This window comes from Syngnathus typhle, linkage group LG15 (assembly GCF_033458585.1).
Source record: "Syngnathus typhle isolate RoL2023-S1 ecotype Sweden linkage group LG15, RoL_Styp_1.0, whole genome shotgun sequence".
NCBI lineage: Eukaryota > Metazoa > Chordata > Actinopteri > Syngnathiformes > Syngnathidae > Syngnathus > Syngnathus typhle.
In genome coordinates this window covers 6,574,107-6,591,006 of record NC_083752.1, presented here as the reverse complement: position 1 = coordinate 6,591,006, position 16,900 = coordinate 6,574,107, and the positions used below count along the sequence as shown (strand labels likewise).

Sequence of the window (16,900 nt, the reverse complement as noted above, 5' to 3'; positions counted from 1 at the left end):
TTAGTGATGAAGCCATCAATCTTTTCGTCCTTTGCAATGAACAGAAATGAAACAACAGTATAGCATAAACAGGATTTATTGACCATGACTTTTATTGTTTCAACCTTCTGGCCAGCAGTTGCTTGCTGAGCAACGTTCACTGCAGCATATTATCATTTAAAGTTGGTGTATATTACATATCAAGTAGAACATTACAAATATTCTTACGAGAGGTTGTCAAATTCCGCCCTCCTGTGGACAAACAGTAGTATAACGTGTACTGCAGAACCCATAATTACTTCTGCACCTCAATACATATCTTTACTTCTTTAGTTTTCGTTTTACTTGAGTAAAGGACGTTTACTTTTACCGCTCTTTTTTTAGTCAGGTTTTAGTTGTGGTGTAAATCCAACCTCTTTGTTGTCGTACGCTATGTTTATCGCCACTAGGGGGCAGCGGAATAATTGAGGGATGCTGTTTTACGTACGCAGAAGAAGAGAAGCCCAAAGTGGCAACTAGCCAGTTGACATGTCACACAAGTAATGTTCTGTAATGCTAACTTGTCTGCAGCTCGGCGGTGAGTTGTCACAAAAGTGGCTAGAAATCCGAACGAGACATTTTCACTGCAGAAATCACGTACAACTGGCTTCTGTCGCGACTGCGACAAATCGGCTCGACGTTCCACATAGTTTCTTTTCGAAAACAAGTGATTTGGTGTCTTTAGCTGGCTAGCTGGGAATCTCCAGAGAAGTCACGTCAGAGCTTGTTTTACAGCCATGTCTACGGCCGGAGACTTTGGAAACCCACTAAGAAAATTTAAATTGGTCTTCCTCGGGGAACAGAGCGGTAAGTCTAATTTTTAAGTGGGTAAATGGGCCATTTGGTCAAAATCACTGAGAAATGTGTCCATTTAAATATGATGCTAAGGACTTTGGGTGGCTTGGCTGATTCAATCCGTTGTCGCGGCTAGCTCATATTAGCCACATAGGGTATTAATGCATACTCCTTAAACTTATTTCTATCAATTTCTCCCTTAAAACGGAAGGTTCTTCCAATTCAACAGTAGCCGATGGCATGGTGTATTTAACAATCAGTCATCGTCAAGTTATTGCAGTGTGATGGTTTAGCAATCTTCCAGAACAATTGACTAGAAAATCGATTTAAGTCGTCTGTATCAGCCTTTGTTGCCCTATTTATGTACATGTTTGTAATATCAACGTTACTACTGTCCGCCCTAATGATGTGTTTAAAACCTGGCCAGTAGCATTCCTGCGTTCATCCTCTCACCCATTTCCCAGGTCAAACAGAAGACAGAATCGTAAAGGAAGGAAAAAATGGTCTTGACTAACAATTCTTAATCTTAATTTATCAATGTTAAGCTAAAGGGCTGTCAACAGAAAACGTTTAAAAGCACTCTCCCGAGAGGGGCCTTATTAAGTATTAATACTGTACTCGAAGTCTGCGTGACTCATCGCAGTGCTTAGAAACATGAGACGAGCAAGATATTGCTTGGATCACTGTCGCCGACACTGATTGGATACACTGCTTGTTTGAAATCTAATCATTTACTGTGTCAATAGTTGTGACAACGTAATGGTTTTTTTTGTGTGTGTGTTGCTTTCAGTGGGCAAGACCTCGCTGATCACCAGGTTCATGTACGACAGCTTCGACAATACTTACCAAGTGAGGCCAACGATCACAATTATATGTTGATGGATTCAATAGTTAATATGCCTAATAAACTCCACTTGCCATGTTTCAGGCCACAATAGGAATCGACTTCTTGTCGAAAACCATGTACCTCGAGGACAGAACAGTAAGTTTTGTGTCACTTTGAGGTGTTTGTGTTGATTTGGAATCGTTGCCATAACGCTTATATTCTTTTACCCATTCTGCATTGTAGATCAGATTGCAGTTGTGGGACACAGCAGGCCAAGAGCGATTTCGTAGCCTCATCCCAAGTTACATCAGAGACTCTGCCGCTGCTGTCGTAGTGTACGACATCACAAGTAGGCGCTGACATATTTTGTGTCTTACACTTTGATTTGTCCCAATAAGTTGTACACTGGTTCTCTTCACCTTCTCATTGGCAGACGTGAACTCCTTCCAGCAAACCACAAAATGGATTGATGACGTGAGAACGGAGCGAGGGAGTGATGTCATCATCATGTTGGTGGGAAACAAGACAGATCTTGCAGACAAAAGGTAATCTCGCCTTCCTTCCTTGCTGCCCGGCAGCCGACATGCTAATGAAAGCATTAATTGTTGCTGCTGGGATGTCAATACAAAGTGGGTTAGAGTTTCCTGATGCAGCAACTTAGATATTGCTCTCTTCGGCTGTCAACATTGGCGTTTTACACCACTATTTTCTTTTACTTTCTAAAATAGTGGTTCCATGTAACGCTGTAATGTTGTATCTATTCATTTTCCATTTATATTCTACCTAACAATTCCATTGAGACCAGTTATAATTGGTATTTAACAAATGTACAGGTATTGTTTATTTTAATTCATATTCTTTCAGTTATTCTCATTGTGTATTTGTTATCTGATCGGCTTGTTGACATTTTGAGTATACCTGTGTGTGTTTTTGTGTGCGCAAGCACAGTAAAAGCACTGCAATGCAGATCAATCAATGTGGAAATACAAACAACTCAGCATTACTCATAACCGAGCTTTTTGTGTACGTTCCTGAATTTTGTTGAAATTGAAATTCAACAGTTTTACAGCTTGAATGGTAACCAGAAAGGTAATGCAGACTCGCATTCCTTTTAACCAGTGTTGTCGCCTCTTTTTTTTTTTTTTTTTTCTTTTTTTTTTTTAAATGTCATTGTCGTGTCATGTCCAACTTTAACCCCTTTATCTACCACAGACAAGTATCTATTGAGGAGGGAGAGCGGAAAGCCAAAGAACTAAATGTAATGTTTATTGAGACTAGTGCGAAAGCCGGCTACAATGTCAAGCAGGTAAGTGCGAGAGCGAGCGTCGTGCTCCGTCACCTCGCCGTCCGACGCTGCCACCTTGGCCACGCCTCCAAAAGTCGCCAGTGGGTGTCGTTCAGAAGAGAGCACCACTAAATATTACTCACACAGTCGAGGCCTACATTCAGACCTCCTCCTTATGCTGACTGTGAACTTTTGGTCTTGAAAAGGTGGCAGCGGGACCAGGGATGGGCACGACTCTTTCATCCATTTGAAATGATTGAACTTGTGCTTTTTTCTCCCCCCCCTTTGTCTGTCTGTCTGTCTGTGGGGGTGTCTGTCTGGTTGTCTGTGTGCGTCCCTTGCGCCGTGACTCCTCACAGACAGATTACCACAGAGGAGGGAGAGCAAAGAGCAAAAGAGATGAATGTTCTGTTTATTGAAACAAGTGCAAAGACAGGCTACAATGTCAAGCAGGTAGAGCGCGACGTGTGTGTGCGTGCCGTGTGTGTTCACGCTGTCCATTGAGCCGCTTTGGCTTTACCACACGCATGCCTGCTTTAAAAACAGAAAGGGCGTCTTTGACCTTTGGCCCGTGGTGAACGTAAATGGGTGTGGCCCATCATATTTGACTATCTTTTGATGATAGCAATAGGGCTGACTGATAAAAAGAATGTTGCAACATTTAAAAGCTTGTTGTGCTGGCATGGGGTGAAAAAACTGACGGTAACACGTCTTGATAAATATCAAAAGATGTGTCAGAGGTTACAATGAAGGAGTATTAGGGCAGTGCTGAAAAGTACCAAAGTAATATGAATGTGTTGAGTCATTGCATTACAAGGAAAATGTCGGTCCTCTCGCAATTTGACTTTCTTTTCAGCATGCCCCGAATACTCGGTAGTAACCTTCCACTTCACTCGCGCCTCATCTGTATGTCGCATGTTGAGAATCAATGCATTTCTTTAAATTCATCAGCAAGTCACTTCATTGAGTTTCACACGCTGTTTGCAATGGCCTCGATTTCCTAAGTCTAGATAACAAAACAAGATTATTTTCCTGCTGCAGCTTTTCCGTCGCGTGGCAGCCGCCCTCCCTGGAATGGACACGGCTCAGGACAAAAATAGAGAGGACAGTATCCTTTTGTATATGTATGTCATCCATTGCAGGTTGGTGGATTTGTCAAAGCACGTCATACTCAGCCTCGGTATTGCTATTACGACTTAATATGGAGAAGAAGAATATATGTGAATCAAAATATGCCAGCGCAAAAAAAATGGTGATATTCCCTAATTCATGCATCCTTCAGTGATCGACATCAAGCTGGAGAAGCTGCCAGAGCAGCCTGCCAGCGAAAGCGGTTGTGCTTGCTAGTTTCTCCCCCCATGTCACTGGGAAAAGGTTCTCTTATTGGGTTTGTTTGTCTGTATTTGTACCCTTCACTACAACACTACACCCCCCCCCCCCCCCAACCCAACCCAAAAGAAAAGGGAAACCTTCGCTCTCGCCCGGCGGCCATTAAAGTCTTCAATCAATACTTGCACTGCTGCACTCGAACACAAAAACGATATTCACAGCTCCAACATCTTCGCCGAGCTCCGCTGTCTGTCCGTTCAGATGGAATTAGTGGCGGACTGAAGAAGTCATTTGTGTAAACATTACTTTTGCATCCAAAACAACAAATGTGTTTAATGGCACCAAATGGCGTTATTAGCATGTTAAATAAATAAAGAGCATTGCATTAACAGTATCAAGTACAATGTGGATCTGTTTACATTACCATGCAAGGCTTCTTTTCGAGTTTGTGTTCTGGATAAAGTACCCTTGTGTAAGGTGGAAATGGTCACGCAAAAAGCATACAGGCATTATCAGGGCGAGAGTTCGGTGTCGACACAGACTGAAAGTCACAAACGGGCGTGACATGTCACAACAACCTTTAGTGGCAAGGTCACCTATCCTGATATTTTCCAGTATGTTGTGAAATTCTCCAAATGGATAAAACCATGACTCCCACACAGGGCTGACACCTTTTCTCCCCCCCCCCCTTTTTTTTTTTTTTTTAACCCTCACACATAGTTCTATTTGAATTTGCTTTGTTTTCTACCCTTTTTATTTGGATAGTTTGTATTTGGGTTTTTTTTTCACATGAGAGTATCATACAGTTTGTGAAAGGTTTTCTCATATATACAGAGTTATTATAAAAAAAAAAATGTAAAAATTACAAATGGAGATGGAATGTGAGCATTTTAACATAAAATGAGGGCTTCCTTTCTAGTTTGATTGTAGTCAAAAGCTTCAATTTGGATTTTTTTTTTATTGTGGTGATCTTTTTGTTAGTGATTTATCTACAATGACTTGTATTTATTTCTAATGTAATCATTTTTCTGTTTTGTTATGATTTTAATTTCTCCCGTCTTGATATGACTTTTGAATTGCTAATAAAATATCCATATATCTACATCACCGTTAGATGAAAACGTCTGTTAAGCACGTTCCATCTACCACACTGCTAAAAGGTTGGTAAATCATGCAATTTGTACTTTGACATTTTTAGCTTGTGTTAACATCTAGATTCGAGAGGAATATAGTAGCTCTGGAATTGATTTCAAAGGAAAAAATAAAATGAACTTGTTACTGCTGCAATTCACTCACTCATTCCGTCCAAGTGTTACAAAATGTGTCGATGATGACTTTTTTCTTGTTTTGCATTGTTTTGGTTCGTTTCTTTTATTTATTGACGGTCCCTAAACTATCCGGTTGCCCCTAACAACCAATGTAAACATTTCGTATTCAATCGGCTGTTGTATGGTTGAAACCGTGGTCGCAGCTACGTGTTTTTTTTTTTTTTCTTGTTTATTATGGTTTTAAAACTCTTTTTTATTTAGCCGATTAATTGGTCCGGAATTACATTTCTTGGTAACTTTTCAGCGCCGATAAAACCGTCAGGTGATTGACGCGTTCATCACTCACTCGCGTAACTCGCTTTAAAAACATTACACGTTCGTGTTGTTTATGTCATCGGTATTGAAATTCTTTTTGATGAGCGCGCTGTTTTAACCACACTTAGATTATTATCGTTTTTGGGGTGAATGCGACGTTGATACAAGGAACGAAGAGGACGTCGTGGCGTGGGAACAAAACGCCTCATGTCAGATTATTCTTTATTGTGTTAATTTAGTGTTTTATTTTACATTTTCTTCTCTTAAGAAAAAAAAACACTCCCTCGACGTTGCAATGTGCAGCGAATACTACGACAAGCTTGAAATAAACAGAAATGCAACTGACGCAGACATCAAAAAAGCGTAAGTCTACCGAGGAGCAGTTTTCCTAATTAAGACATGTCCTAATTTTATTTGTCTTTGTAGGTATCGACGACTTTCACTCAAGTTTCATCCGAGCAGCAACAAAGAACCAGAAACTGCCGAGAAATTTTACCAATTGGGTGAAGCCTACGATGTTTTGAGTGACCGTAAGTTTTGATTTACTAAATTATAATGCAACCAATAATAAGACATTATTGTATTTTTATGTAGGATTTTTTTTTCCCCTTCACCTTCCACTGTACACCACCATATGGACACAATTTATTGAATATTAGATAAATTGTAAAAGTGAAACTACAACCTCTCATTTGCTGACACGAATATTCTGTTGTGACAGCTCGAAAAAAGGCAACCTATGACAAGTTTGGAGTGGAAGGCCTGAAAGGTGGCATCCCATACGAGTTTGGCAGCGGCGGGGCTTGGTCAACCAAATACGTCTACCATGGCAATCCAGACAAAACCTTTCGGCAATTCTTTGGCAGCGACAACCCATTCGCAGGTATATCACAAATGTTGGCTACTATATTGCATGTGCAATTGAGTTTATTTGTCTCCTGTCAGACTTCTACACACATGAAATCCCTCTGCTGCTGGGTGGCCTGCTACCAGAGGAGGTTAAGACGCAAGACCCCCCCATCGAGAGGGATCTTCATTTATCCCTGGATGACCTCTTCCACGGTTGCACGAAAAAAATCAAGATATCTCGAAGGGTCAGTTTGGGATGCATGTTCAAAAAAATACAACCAACCTGAAATGGATTCTAATGTTTTGCTTGAATTGTCCACACGGGGGCAGTATAACAGTCGTACATAAATACATTTGCCCTGCAAAAAGCTTCAACACTCAAACAAATACAGTTTTTCTAATTCAACTCGCAGGTTATGAATGACGATGGTTTCACATCAGGTATTAGGGATAAGATTTTGTCAATTGAAGTCAAACCTGGATGGAGAGAAGGCACAAAGGTCATTTTCTCCAAAGAGGGCGATCAGGTAAGAGATGAATTCAAAAGTCACAAATGACTATTATATTGTGAAAGAAGAGTAAACTGTGGTTATCCTTTACAAGGTAATAATCATTTGGGTTTGTGATTTACAGGGCCCGAACAAGATCCCTGCAGATATCGTGTTTATAGTGCGACAGAAGGCTCACCCTCAATTCAAACGACAAAACAATGACTTGATCTACAAGGCTCAAATCTCACTGGCAATGGTGAGTCACAGAAACATTTTTTTTTTAAGCGTAACCTTAAGTAACCTTCAGTATTTTCTTCCCTCACAGGCCTTGACGGGTTGCTCTGTCCAGGTGGAAACGCTAGATGGCAGACTACTCAACATTCCCATCAATGATATTGTGCAGTAAGTGTCAACACAAAACAATGACAAAACACAATAGGTGGCACATAGGCCATATTTTGGAAACCATAATGTACTAAGTAGAAATCAGGACAGGAAGTGCTAAACTTGAAGGATTTGCGTTCCACCAATCCGTATCCCCTTTCTTCTTCTAATTTGCGTGTCACCACACTGCAGCTTCACATACCAAAAAGTGGTGACTGGTGAGGGAATGCCGCTCTCCCAGAATCCTTCCCAGAGAGGAAATCTCATCCTCATATTTGGCATCCAGTTTCCCGAGAGGCTCTCCCCGGACAGGAAGGATCTCATCAAGCAAGCTCTGCTTTTTAAAGATTGACTTTTTTTTTTTTTTTTTAATGGCCAGCAAAGAAGATAAATGCAAGGAAGGGCTTTAAACTTTGACTTAAGGAGAATGCAGACTGCTGAGTCATGCTGAAAACACAAGAACACTGCACACTGCACAAAAAATGAGATCCATGTGGTCAGGCCATCGAATTAGATTCAAGTCTTTCTGTTCTTTAGTACCTCGTCAACATATCCATACACGATTATGGAACAAATCGTAAACTTCAATTTTTTTCAAAAGTCATACTTTATTGTATCTTCTTGTTTCAAATTTATTGACCAGCAACAAATCAATGTATTTAAGTCCATGTTCTTCTTATCATTGAGCACAAGCACTGTAACCCTAAAAAAAAAAAATCATCATATGGCTCAGTCGACATGGTCACAACATAAACAACAATCCCGCATTCATTTCCCCCTTTTTTGTTGTAAACATAGACATCCTGTTTTAAAGCAGAGGCCGAATTTGGATCTGCATATTTTGGTACGCTAGGCAATGCCCATAATGAATTCCCACTGGAATTAGTGGACCTTTCATCTACCTGAGTTGTGATGGCAGGAAGCCGTTTCAAGTGCTAGTCTGGCAACTAACCACTCATTGCCACTTAACACTTCAGTCTGTGTTGGCTTCCTTCTGATAGAGGCTTCAAAATGGCGACTCCCAGTACTGTGTCACGCCTCGTTTGATTTGCTCATATGTGACAAACATGACGATGTTCCAGGAACCCAGGCGCAGGAACGAAGGCATGAACCTGATGCGAAAAATCCAATATTTAGTGTTTGTTACTAAATGCTGCTATGTGACAAATATGGAGTTACCCTTTATAGAAGGCCGTGGGTCCTTCATTCTTGATCATGGTGAGAGCGCAGTTCATGGCGCTGCTGTACTGCTTAGCTCCCGAATTCATGAAGCGTGTTTTAACCACGTCTACGGGCGACGCCACCACTGTGGTGCAGAAGCCCGCGCCAAAGGCAGCGGTGAAATGACATGGCAGGTTGTCTGCAAAGGGATCAAAAATATGGTAAATATTGCTAGCAACGAGTTAGTTCTTGCCATTGCAATAGCTCACCTGTCATTAAGTTATACTTCAGGATGACCTCCTTAATGATGTCATAGGTCACCAGCTCGGCACAGTTGACGATGGCATTACGGGTTATGTTGGGCATGCACCCTGCAAGGAAGTTGTTATATCACAAACGCTGGGCGTGATGACAAATGATGTGAGAAAAGATGTACCTTTCCAAAGTCCTCGCACCCCCTCGTCCCGAGCGATGGTCTTGTAAGCATCCAAAGTCCCGTTATATCTCCTCCCACCGTCAGCCAGCCGCGCCTGGGCTTGAAAGCGGACCTTCACCACGTCGGTCGGTTGTGCCAGCGCCACGGCCATGGCACCAGTGGTGCAGCCCGCCATCAGCCTCGTGACGATCCCCGAACCTTTCAAGACACTTGATACCATCAGGGTGCCTTCGTCAAAGGACGAAATCTTAGCGGGGTCACGATACTCACTTTCCGTCCCTCGAGTGTAGAATTGTTTCATGGAGTCGTAAAGACCGATTCGTACCGAGGCGAAGCTCATCTGCCTCTGGAGTCCAGCAACCAGTCCGTTGTAGAGACTCATGGGGCCCTCCGTGCGCACCATTGTGCTGATGGTACCAAACACACCGCGGTATTTTTTCGCACCGGCTCCCTCTACCTTCCGAATCTCTCCCTGAACCTGAAGACAGGACGGGGCACCACATACAGAATTAGACACACATTAAACATATTTTTATCTGCGTGGCACGTGAATTAGCGGTTAGCTCGTCCACCTCGCAGTTCGGGTTCCAAATCTCAGTTGCAGGTTTTATATGTGGAGTTTGAATGTCCCAAAAAGAGGATGTACTTATTAATTACACAATTATTAATTAATGAGAAACACCATCCCACCTGTAGTCGCACTTTAGCCGTGTCCAAAGGAAAGGTGACCAGGTCAGCAACGCAACCCGCAGTGCCAGCGCCGAAGAATTTGACAGTCGCCGACGGCGCCACCTCACTGGCTTTCATCATGACCATTTTTCCTACCTGTCAGCAATACACATACACATCGTTTCTCCCAGCCAATCAGTGAATAAACATGGAATAATACTAATGAAGATATAATTAAATATAATAAAACAAACATCAATTCTGTGAATGATAAATAATTTTGTGATTCTTTTGTACCAAATGCAACATTTTGGAAATACATCTTTATTGACTTTCAAAACAGCTGATGCTAAACAAACCTTAACAGACCACACGAGATAAAATAATACAACAGAAGACTTTTCATCAAAGATCACACCCTGCCTACATGACACCTCACACACAGCCATGTATAAAATGTATATATTATGAATAATTTAATTTGTCTCATAAACATGTTTTTATTATGAAATTATTGTAAAGTTGTAAATCATGACTATTATTGTAAAATAGACACACTTTAGAAAATTATCATCAGAGAATAAGGACTTTAAATTACCTTTGTTGTATTCCCAAATGAGTAAAGAATCCTTGAGGCGATCCCTATGCTGTCCTTATCCCTTTGCCACGTGCTTGCTGTTTGTCCTGCCGCCAAGCTGCTGAATTTATGGACACCTTTCGCACATGACCCCCAGGCTGCGTGACAAGTCGTACCCACCTGTTATGCGAGTTTCATGTTTACCAGACTAAGACCGAGACGTAGGCGGGATACCCGAGCGCTTGTTGATCTTCACTTTGCAGCGTCACCGCCCTCCATGGCATTTGGAAACATTAAAATGATTGAAAGTTCTTTCAAGGGACCATTGATGTCATCATGTACTTTAAAATATGTGTATGTTCACAAAGAGTTCTTGGAACATGCAGTCCTTTGAACTTCTATTGGCTTTCATTTGCAGCCAATGAGAGAGTCCCATATGGAATTCTTCAGGGGTTTTTGCTTGGTAATGGAAGGACTCACAGGAGGGCTGGGCTGGGCTGGTTGGCAAATGTTCTCACACTACTCGAACAGAAGTATAGATCTTTATGTGAAAGACATTTTAGTGAAAGTACTGATATAATTCCTGTGTCTTTTTTTCATTCTCCCCACGTCTGACCAGGCAATCACCTAATGTTTCTTTAACCTAAAGATCCCACTAGAGGGCGACCAAGAGTCGTTTTTATATTACTTATAAGTGCAACAACAACGAATAGGTGATTATTATCTTTTTTTTTTTTTTTTTTAACTCTATGCTTTGGTGATGCGCTATGCGATTCTTTCCGATAGCATTTGCACAGAACAAGAAATGTTCGCGAGAGGGTTGACACTTCACAGACACTGTTGGGGCATGCATGCCTGGCATCCAGTATGCGACTTTCCATGGCTTCTTTTGGCCAAGGGCCCAAAAAGCTTACATCACTGGTCACAAGGACAGCCGGTAGAAGACAGTCACGCTAAATTCTGAACATTTCCCCTGCTGTAATATGAAACTACCATGAGTATTTATTGAACTTTCACTCGGGTCGTTTGTGCTTATGTGTTGACTAACTAGTCTTACTTTCCATACAATAGCAAATTTAGGCTTGTGGAGTGCAAAGGAATACAGAATGAGAACTTTACCCCAGTTAAGTTATCTAACTTGAACCTCTTCACTTCCCCGGCAATCCAAAATGTCCTTAGACAGAGCCGTAAACACCTCGTGGCTGTTCTAGCTTCAGCCAGATCGAGGTGACCTCGTATACGGTTCATGCCAATTGAAACCCGGCAAGTCCGCTCGCTTCTTCCGTCATGCTCTGTTGCACTTTGAATACCGCGAAGTGTGCATCAGTGCAATGAGGACAGCTTATCACCATCACGCTATAAATAAAGGCCCATGGCTAGAAATAAAGTCAGATGCTGCTTAATGTAAATGTTAGTGGAGCACACAAGTATGCTTCATTATTTGCTGACCTGTCACCTCATTTATCAAATCAAAGAAATGCTTGCAGTTATTGTCTTGCTCACAATGCAACTTGACACCATGTATTGACTAGTATTACAATAAAGTCCACACCTACTTTTCTGCAGACCTGATGAGAACAAGTCATACGATATACAATACAACTTTTAGCTCTATAGCACTTACACAATGACTTTCTCTGCTAGAAAGCGCTTTACAAAAAATAAAATAACAATACGGGAAATATCATATCAAACATTAGCCATCCCTCCACATGCCTTGTTGTTCGAAGCATGGTCTTATTTAAGCCCTTTGAAAGCTGCAAAGACATTGTAACTCTATCATGTATAAAACAATAAATGGCTGGGAGTTGACCAACTGTAACTCTAGCAGCTGCTACCCAACTACCAACGTATATAATAATAATAACAATATAATATGCAACATTTAGCCATATTTATGAAGTCAGGGCTAACTTCAGCACCGGGTGAATTTTCTCTCTGAAATGTTCAATAACCTGATGTGCTTAGTGAAAGAAGTATAAAAATGTTTCAATCAGCATCAAAATACGTTTAGGAACACAAAAGGATTCAAATTTGGTGTTGTTTTTTAATGATTAAGCGGAACATGTATTTTGGGAAAAAGCTTTTGGCTTGTAGTTGACATTAATGGACGCTAGAGGGCAGCATAGTAAATACAGAAGAAGAAGACAGTGGTGAAAAGGACTGAAGAAGAGAGTTAGCCTTTAGCTGTTAGCCTGTGGTCCAAATGTAGCAGCAATTAGCGGGTATCGCTTGTGTCATGTTTGCGTCGGTGCAATTGTGGAAGAAAACTCCGATGCAGTGAGATTGGGTTCATGTCACATTCAAGCTTTCTTGACAGCGACCCAGATCCGCTTTCCGCAACATGGAAAAACAGTTGCATTTGAACCTGTTAGCTTCCAGACCTCCGATGCCGGGTAGCTTTCAGTCCAGCTCCAAAATGAAAATGGGGTAAGTCCATTCATATCAAATCCGTCACTTTTAAACATGACATTTAAAATGAAATCGTTATGTGTGTAAATTGCCAGGTTGTGCTGATCAGGATTTGCTGCTGTCAGTCATCGTGATTGAGTAGCTTGGATTACAAAAAGAAGCAGCTCGAATATCAATGAAATGTTCTTTTTGGTATATCCGAATTTTTAGTATTGTTTGTACACAACCACCACTTCTGTTTTTAATCATGTTTTATTGTTAAGCAGTAATACACAAACAGACACAACATGTATAAGTCAAAATGCAGAGTGGGGAAAAAGTTCCTGAACCTTTGGAGTTAATAACAACCTTCTTCAGTCGCAAGAAGTTTAACCAAACGTTTCCTATAACTGCATTTGTATTCATTTGAAGCATTTTTAAGACTGTGTTTTGATTGTCTTTTTAATCCAGGCCTGGACGAAGGAGAGATTTCACCCCGCTGTCTTGGAGTCAATATTTTGAAACCATGGAAGATGTTGAAGTGGAAAATGAAGATGGCAAAGACATATCTTTTACTGCTTCTGTGTGGCTGCCGAAATGTATTGAAAGTGATGATCCTTCAATGTATTCCAACTAGACCACACTAAGATTAACATTTCAGTTCGCATAACATGATGTTGATTTACTGTGACAATTAGTCAATTTAAGTTATATCTTGTGCAGCATTTCTTTGACTACATGGAACGTTTTCAGAGTTTACTGCAGCGGCGCTCATGGCCCCGTGCTGCTCCTGCTTCACGGAGGAGGACACTCTGCTCTCTCCTGGGCTGTCTTCACTGTGAGCTTTCTAACTATTATTGTGTCGTTACATTATTACATGACTGTTGAGTTCCTATCTGTTTTAAGTGTGCTTAAACCATTGCTCCCTTTTTTCCCCCCCCAGGCTGTCATCTACAGCAGGATTAACTGCAGGGTGGTTGCTATGGACCTCCGAGCTCACGGTAAGTGGCATAAGGCTTTAAGCACTTTATTGTCGGACTCAGTTGAAGGTTTGTGTCAAAAGCAGAGCCTGAAAAAAATGTTACTGAGGATCTGAGGCCTCAAGTACATTATATCGGTAATATGTCTTATACTGCCCCCAGGTGGCCAAAGCCACAACAAGCAGGACAATGTTGGGGTTTTTTCTCACAGAAACACACTGCACGTTAGTCATGTTAGTAGTCTCTGTCATCTGCTGCAGGTGACTCCAAAGTGAAGAATTCAGAAGATCTCTCTGCTGACACCATGGCCAAGTAAGTTGTTGAATATTGAAGGAAGACATCCACATATTCAGTGTCTATAAAAAGTCTGAACACCCATCCATATGTATGAATGTCTATAAAAAGTCTAAAGCTGAATTTAGTAACTCTTAACATCCCCGTGTCCTTGATGGTGATTTTACATTATACAAAATATTAACAGGTTCTCTTTGCTCTTTCTTCCGAAGGGATATCGGCAAAGTGGTCGAGGCTCTTTACGGAGAAACCCCCCCGCCAATCATGATTATTGGACACAGCATGGGCGGGGCCATCGCGGTTCACACCGCCGCTGCCAATCATATACCATCGCTGCTCGGCCTCTGTGTCATTGACGTTGTCGAGGGTAGGTTTTTTATTTTTTATAAATCTTGCGGAATTCTAAACAGGCACTCTGTTTTGTAACTTTCCTTTCAGGCACAGCAATGGACGCTCTGAACAGCATGCAGAATTTCCTCAGAAGCAGGCCCAAAATGTTTAAATCGCTGGAAAATGCCATCGAGTGGAGGTAAATCAGCCTTAATCAACCTCAGAGCTCAAAGATAACCGCCATCTTCCGTTTTCTTGCGTACGCCTGCTTAAAACGTGACTTCCTTTCCACAACAGCGTGAAGAGCGGCCAGATTCGAAACATCGAGTCGGCGCGGGTGTCGATGGGAGGCCAAGTGAAAAAGTTTGTACTGACCTTGTACGAAATCCAAATGTCACGTGAACATGCGTGAGAAGTCTCCTGACACATTTTGCTGCTCTGCCGTTGACAGATGTGAGGAGTCCGCCAGGACCCCCGTGGTCTCCGATAGCATCGGTGAAGGTATCATAGAAGAGGAGGAGGAGGAGGAAGGGGGAGAAGAGTCCAACAAGAAAAGAATGAAGGAAGACGACCAAGAGGTTAATTTTGAGGCACACGCACTCTTATGAGAGAACACAAAAGCAACATTTTTTATTTTTTTTAAATCTCATCAGGCCTAATCATGTGTCCCACCAGTATCTATTTTAAAAGCTGTGATTTGTTCCAGACGAAGAAGGAAAGCATGTTCACGTGGCGAGTGGATTTGGCAAAGACGGAAAAGTACTGGGAGGGCTGGTTTCAAGGCCTGTCTTCACTTTTTCTCAGCTGCTCTGTGCCAAAACTGCTCCTGCTCGCAGGTTCGATCCCTTGCCTCGCCGTCGGTTGCCATAGTGACCGTTTTGTTGTCAGGGATTCAAACGTGTTGTTTGCGCAGGGGTGGACAGACTCGACAAAGATCTTACCATCGGACAGATGCAAGGTAAAGAGGTCAAATCGACGTCGCGCATCAAGCAAAAGGCAAACGTTTTTCTTTTTTGTTTTTCTCATAGGGAAGTTTCAGATGCAGGTCCTCCCTCAGTGCGGCCACGCTGTCCATGAGGACGCACCCGAAAAAGTAAATCACGAGAACCCCAATTTGCTTCATAATTCCCTCGACTCTTGTAATTGTTGCGCTGTCGTTGCTTTGCAGGTAGCGGACGCCCTTGCAACGTTTATGGTCCGGCACAAATTCACAGACTTTAAAGAAGGATATATGTGGTAAGTGATTTTAAATTTGAATTGAATGTGGTTCTGGGTGGACCTGACAAATTCTCAGGATTCATTTTGGAACTGAGCAAATAGTCGCACTGGTCTCCAAATAGCTCAACTAATGCTTAATTTGTCTGATCTTTTGACAGTTGATTACGTTGCCATAGAAGAAATATTGGAAGAATCATCATCAAACAGAAAATTACAAAGTATATTTAAAAAAAAAAAAGAAAACACTCTTGTTGTTTGTGGTTTTTTTTGTAGATACTTTGCCTTTCAGCTCTGCCTTATTTGATTGTAAAACAATAATTTTGTAGTCTTTTATTTGCAACTTGTGTTTTTTTTTGGGCAGTGGTGTGTTATGTTTATAAAATGTGCAGCAAACTTTGATTCGGAGGGATTGGAAAGATGTCACATGCTTCTTCTTTTTTTTCTTTTTCTATGTGTACATTTTAGCAATACGACACGTAGCAACATCAGCATAGCTGACACTGTTCTAAAAACTTCATCTGTTGCACCACATACGTTGATTTCTCCCTTCCCAACAAAACTTGACCCCGTTCCAAATTACATTTGGTTTGTAATGACCCGACAAGACGAGAGCAATTCACATAGCCCTACGTGACTATTAGTCATTATCTTTTACATGTATTTAAAGCTTGTGCAAATTGAAATACTTTGCGATTTAGAGTGCAGTTGTATAAAAGAAACGTGTCTGATTTCTCTACTTTGAATTATTGCCAAGTGAGTTGTAAGCAAATTTGCTAATATCACACAGCACAATGGAAGCAGATGCACACAGTTTTGTTTTGTTCGTGTTTCGTGAAATAAAATGAGGATTTAAATTGTTTTGTGTGTGTTTACATGGGCAGAAATATGCTTCATTCAGTCCTGGGAAATTTATTTGCATGCCACGTTTTTGTAATTAAGGGTCATACGAATAAATTTGACTTAACTGAGAACTTCAAAACGGTGCTGTTACGTCAGTGACAGAATGAGCAATTACATACTTCAACCAGCAGAGGTCCTCGTTGGTATACATTTGAATGTGATGCGCCGTCAACGTACACTACCGTGCTTACATACTTCATACTGTAATGTGACGTCATATCCAGAGTCTCATGTGCACAATAGTCTTGATTGCACAAACAAATTTTTTTTTTTTTTTTTCTTCCCCTAGTTCAGATGGACACATATAGGTTGTGAGACTAATTTAGGAGCGTAAACGGAGGGAGGGGGACTAATTTAAGCCATCTTTACTCTGCCACAAGCCTC

At 41.4% G+C, this 16,900-nt stretch overlaps 4 protein-coding genes across 10 annotated transcripts; 3 read left to right on the top strand and 1 right to left on the bottom strand.

Moving 5' to 3' along the window:
* Positions 1-468: 468 nt before the first annotated feature.
* On the top strand, positions 469-5,540 carry rab6a (RAB6A, member RAS oncogene family). 2 transcript variants are annotated; one of them, XM_061299288.1, is made up of 8 exons: positions 469-825; positions 1,604-1,662; positions 1,742-1,795; positions 1,883-1,988; positions 2,073-2,184; positions 3,284-3,377; positions 3,966-4,032; positions 4,207-5,540. In XM_061299288.1, the coding sequence occupies exons 1-8, from the start codon at positions 756-758 to the stop codon at positions 4,269-4,271; spliced, it is 627 nt and encodes a 208-aa protein (XP_061155272.1). In that variant the 5' UTR covers positions 469-755; the 3' UTR covers positions 4,272-5,540. The 2 variants fall into 2 exon arrangements, with proteins under 2 accessions (XP_061155272.1, XP_061155271.1); XM_061299287.1 differs by lacking the exon at positions 3,284-3,377 and adding an exon at positions 2,852-2,945 and having other exon boundaries at positions 470-825.
* A 106-nt stretch (positions 5,541-5,646) lies between these two features.
* On the top strand, positions 5,647-8,160 carry dnajb13 (DnaJ heat shock protein family (Hsp40) member B13). 2 transcript variants are annotated; one of them, XM_061299283.1, is made up of 9 exons: positions 5,647-5,843; positions 6,105-6,199; positions 6,263-6,366; positions 6,558-6,719; positions 6,782-6,930; positions 7,099-7,212; positions 7,319-7,432; positions 7,502-7,578; positions 7,753-8,160. In XM_061299283.1, exons 2-9 carry the CDS (start codon positions 6,132-6,134, stop codon positions 7,910-7,912), a joined length of 948 nt encoding a protein of 315 aa, XP_061155267.1. In that variant the 5' UTR covers positions 5,647-5,843; positions 6,105-6,131; the 3' UTR covers positions 7,913-8,160. The 2 variants fall into 2 exon arrangements, with proteins under 2 accessions (XP_061155267.1, XP_061155266.1); XM_061299282.1 differs by having other exon boundaries at positions 5,647-6,199.
* LOC133168050 (dicarboxylate carrier SLC25A8-like) lies at positions 8,149-10,605 on the bottom strand. Of its 4 annotated transcripts, XR_009718143.1 has the most exons (8): positions 10,425-10,602; positions 9,848-9,982; positions 9,428-9,635; positions 9,158-9,355; positions 8,991-9,092; positions 8,740-8,920; positions 8,463-8,672; positions 8,149-8,263 (listed from the first exon to the last, which is right to left on the bottom strand). XR_009718143.1 is itself a non-coding variant. In XM_061299285.1 (7 exons), the coding sequence occupies exons 2-7, from the start codon at positions 9,971-9,973 to the stop codon at positions 8,567-8,569; spliced, it is 921 nt and encodes a 306-aa protein (XP_061155269.1). In that variant the 5' UTR covers positions 9,974-10,010; positions 10,425-10,605; the 3' UTR covers positions 8,149-8,566. The 4 variants fall into 4 exon arrangements, 3 of the variants coding, with proteins under 3 accessions (XP_061155269.1, XP_061155270.1, XP_061155268.1); XM_061299285.1 differs by having other exon boundaries at positions 8,149-8,672; positions 9,848-10,010; positions 10,425-10,605; XM_061299286.1 differs by having other exon boundaries at positions 8,149-8,672; positions 9,848-10,018; positions 10,426-10,605.
* A 1,948-nt stretch (positions 10,606-12,553) lies between these two features.
* On the top strand, positions 12,554-16,470 carry ppme1 (protein phosphatase methylesterase 1). 2 transcript variants are annotated; one of them, XM_061300032.1, is made up of 14 exons: positions 12,554-12,833; positions 13,266-13,359; positions 13,540-13,632; positions 13,738-13,795; positions 14,035-14,086; positions 14,281-14,435; positions 14,507-14,597; positions 14,696-14,761; positions 14,850-14,976; positions 15,105-15,234; positions 15,312-15,356; positions 15,427-15,491; positions 15,567-15,634; positions 15,890-16,470. In XM_061300032.1, coding segments are annotated over exons 1-14 (1,131 nt in total). In that variant the 5' UTR covers positions 12,554-12,747; the 3' UTR covers positions 15,891-16,470. The 2 variants fall into 2 exon arrangements, with proteins under 2 accessions (XP_061156016.1, XP_061156015.1); XM_061300031.1 differs by having other exon boundaries at positions 15,775-16,470.
* The last annotated feature ends 430 nt before the right edge of the window (positions 16,471-16,900 follow it).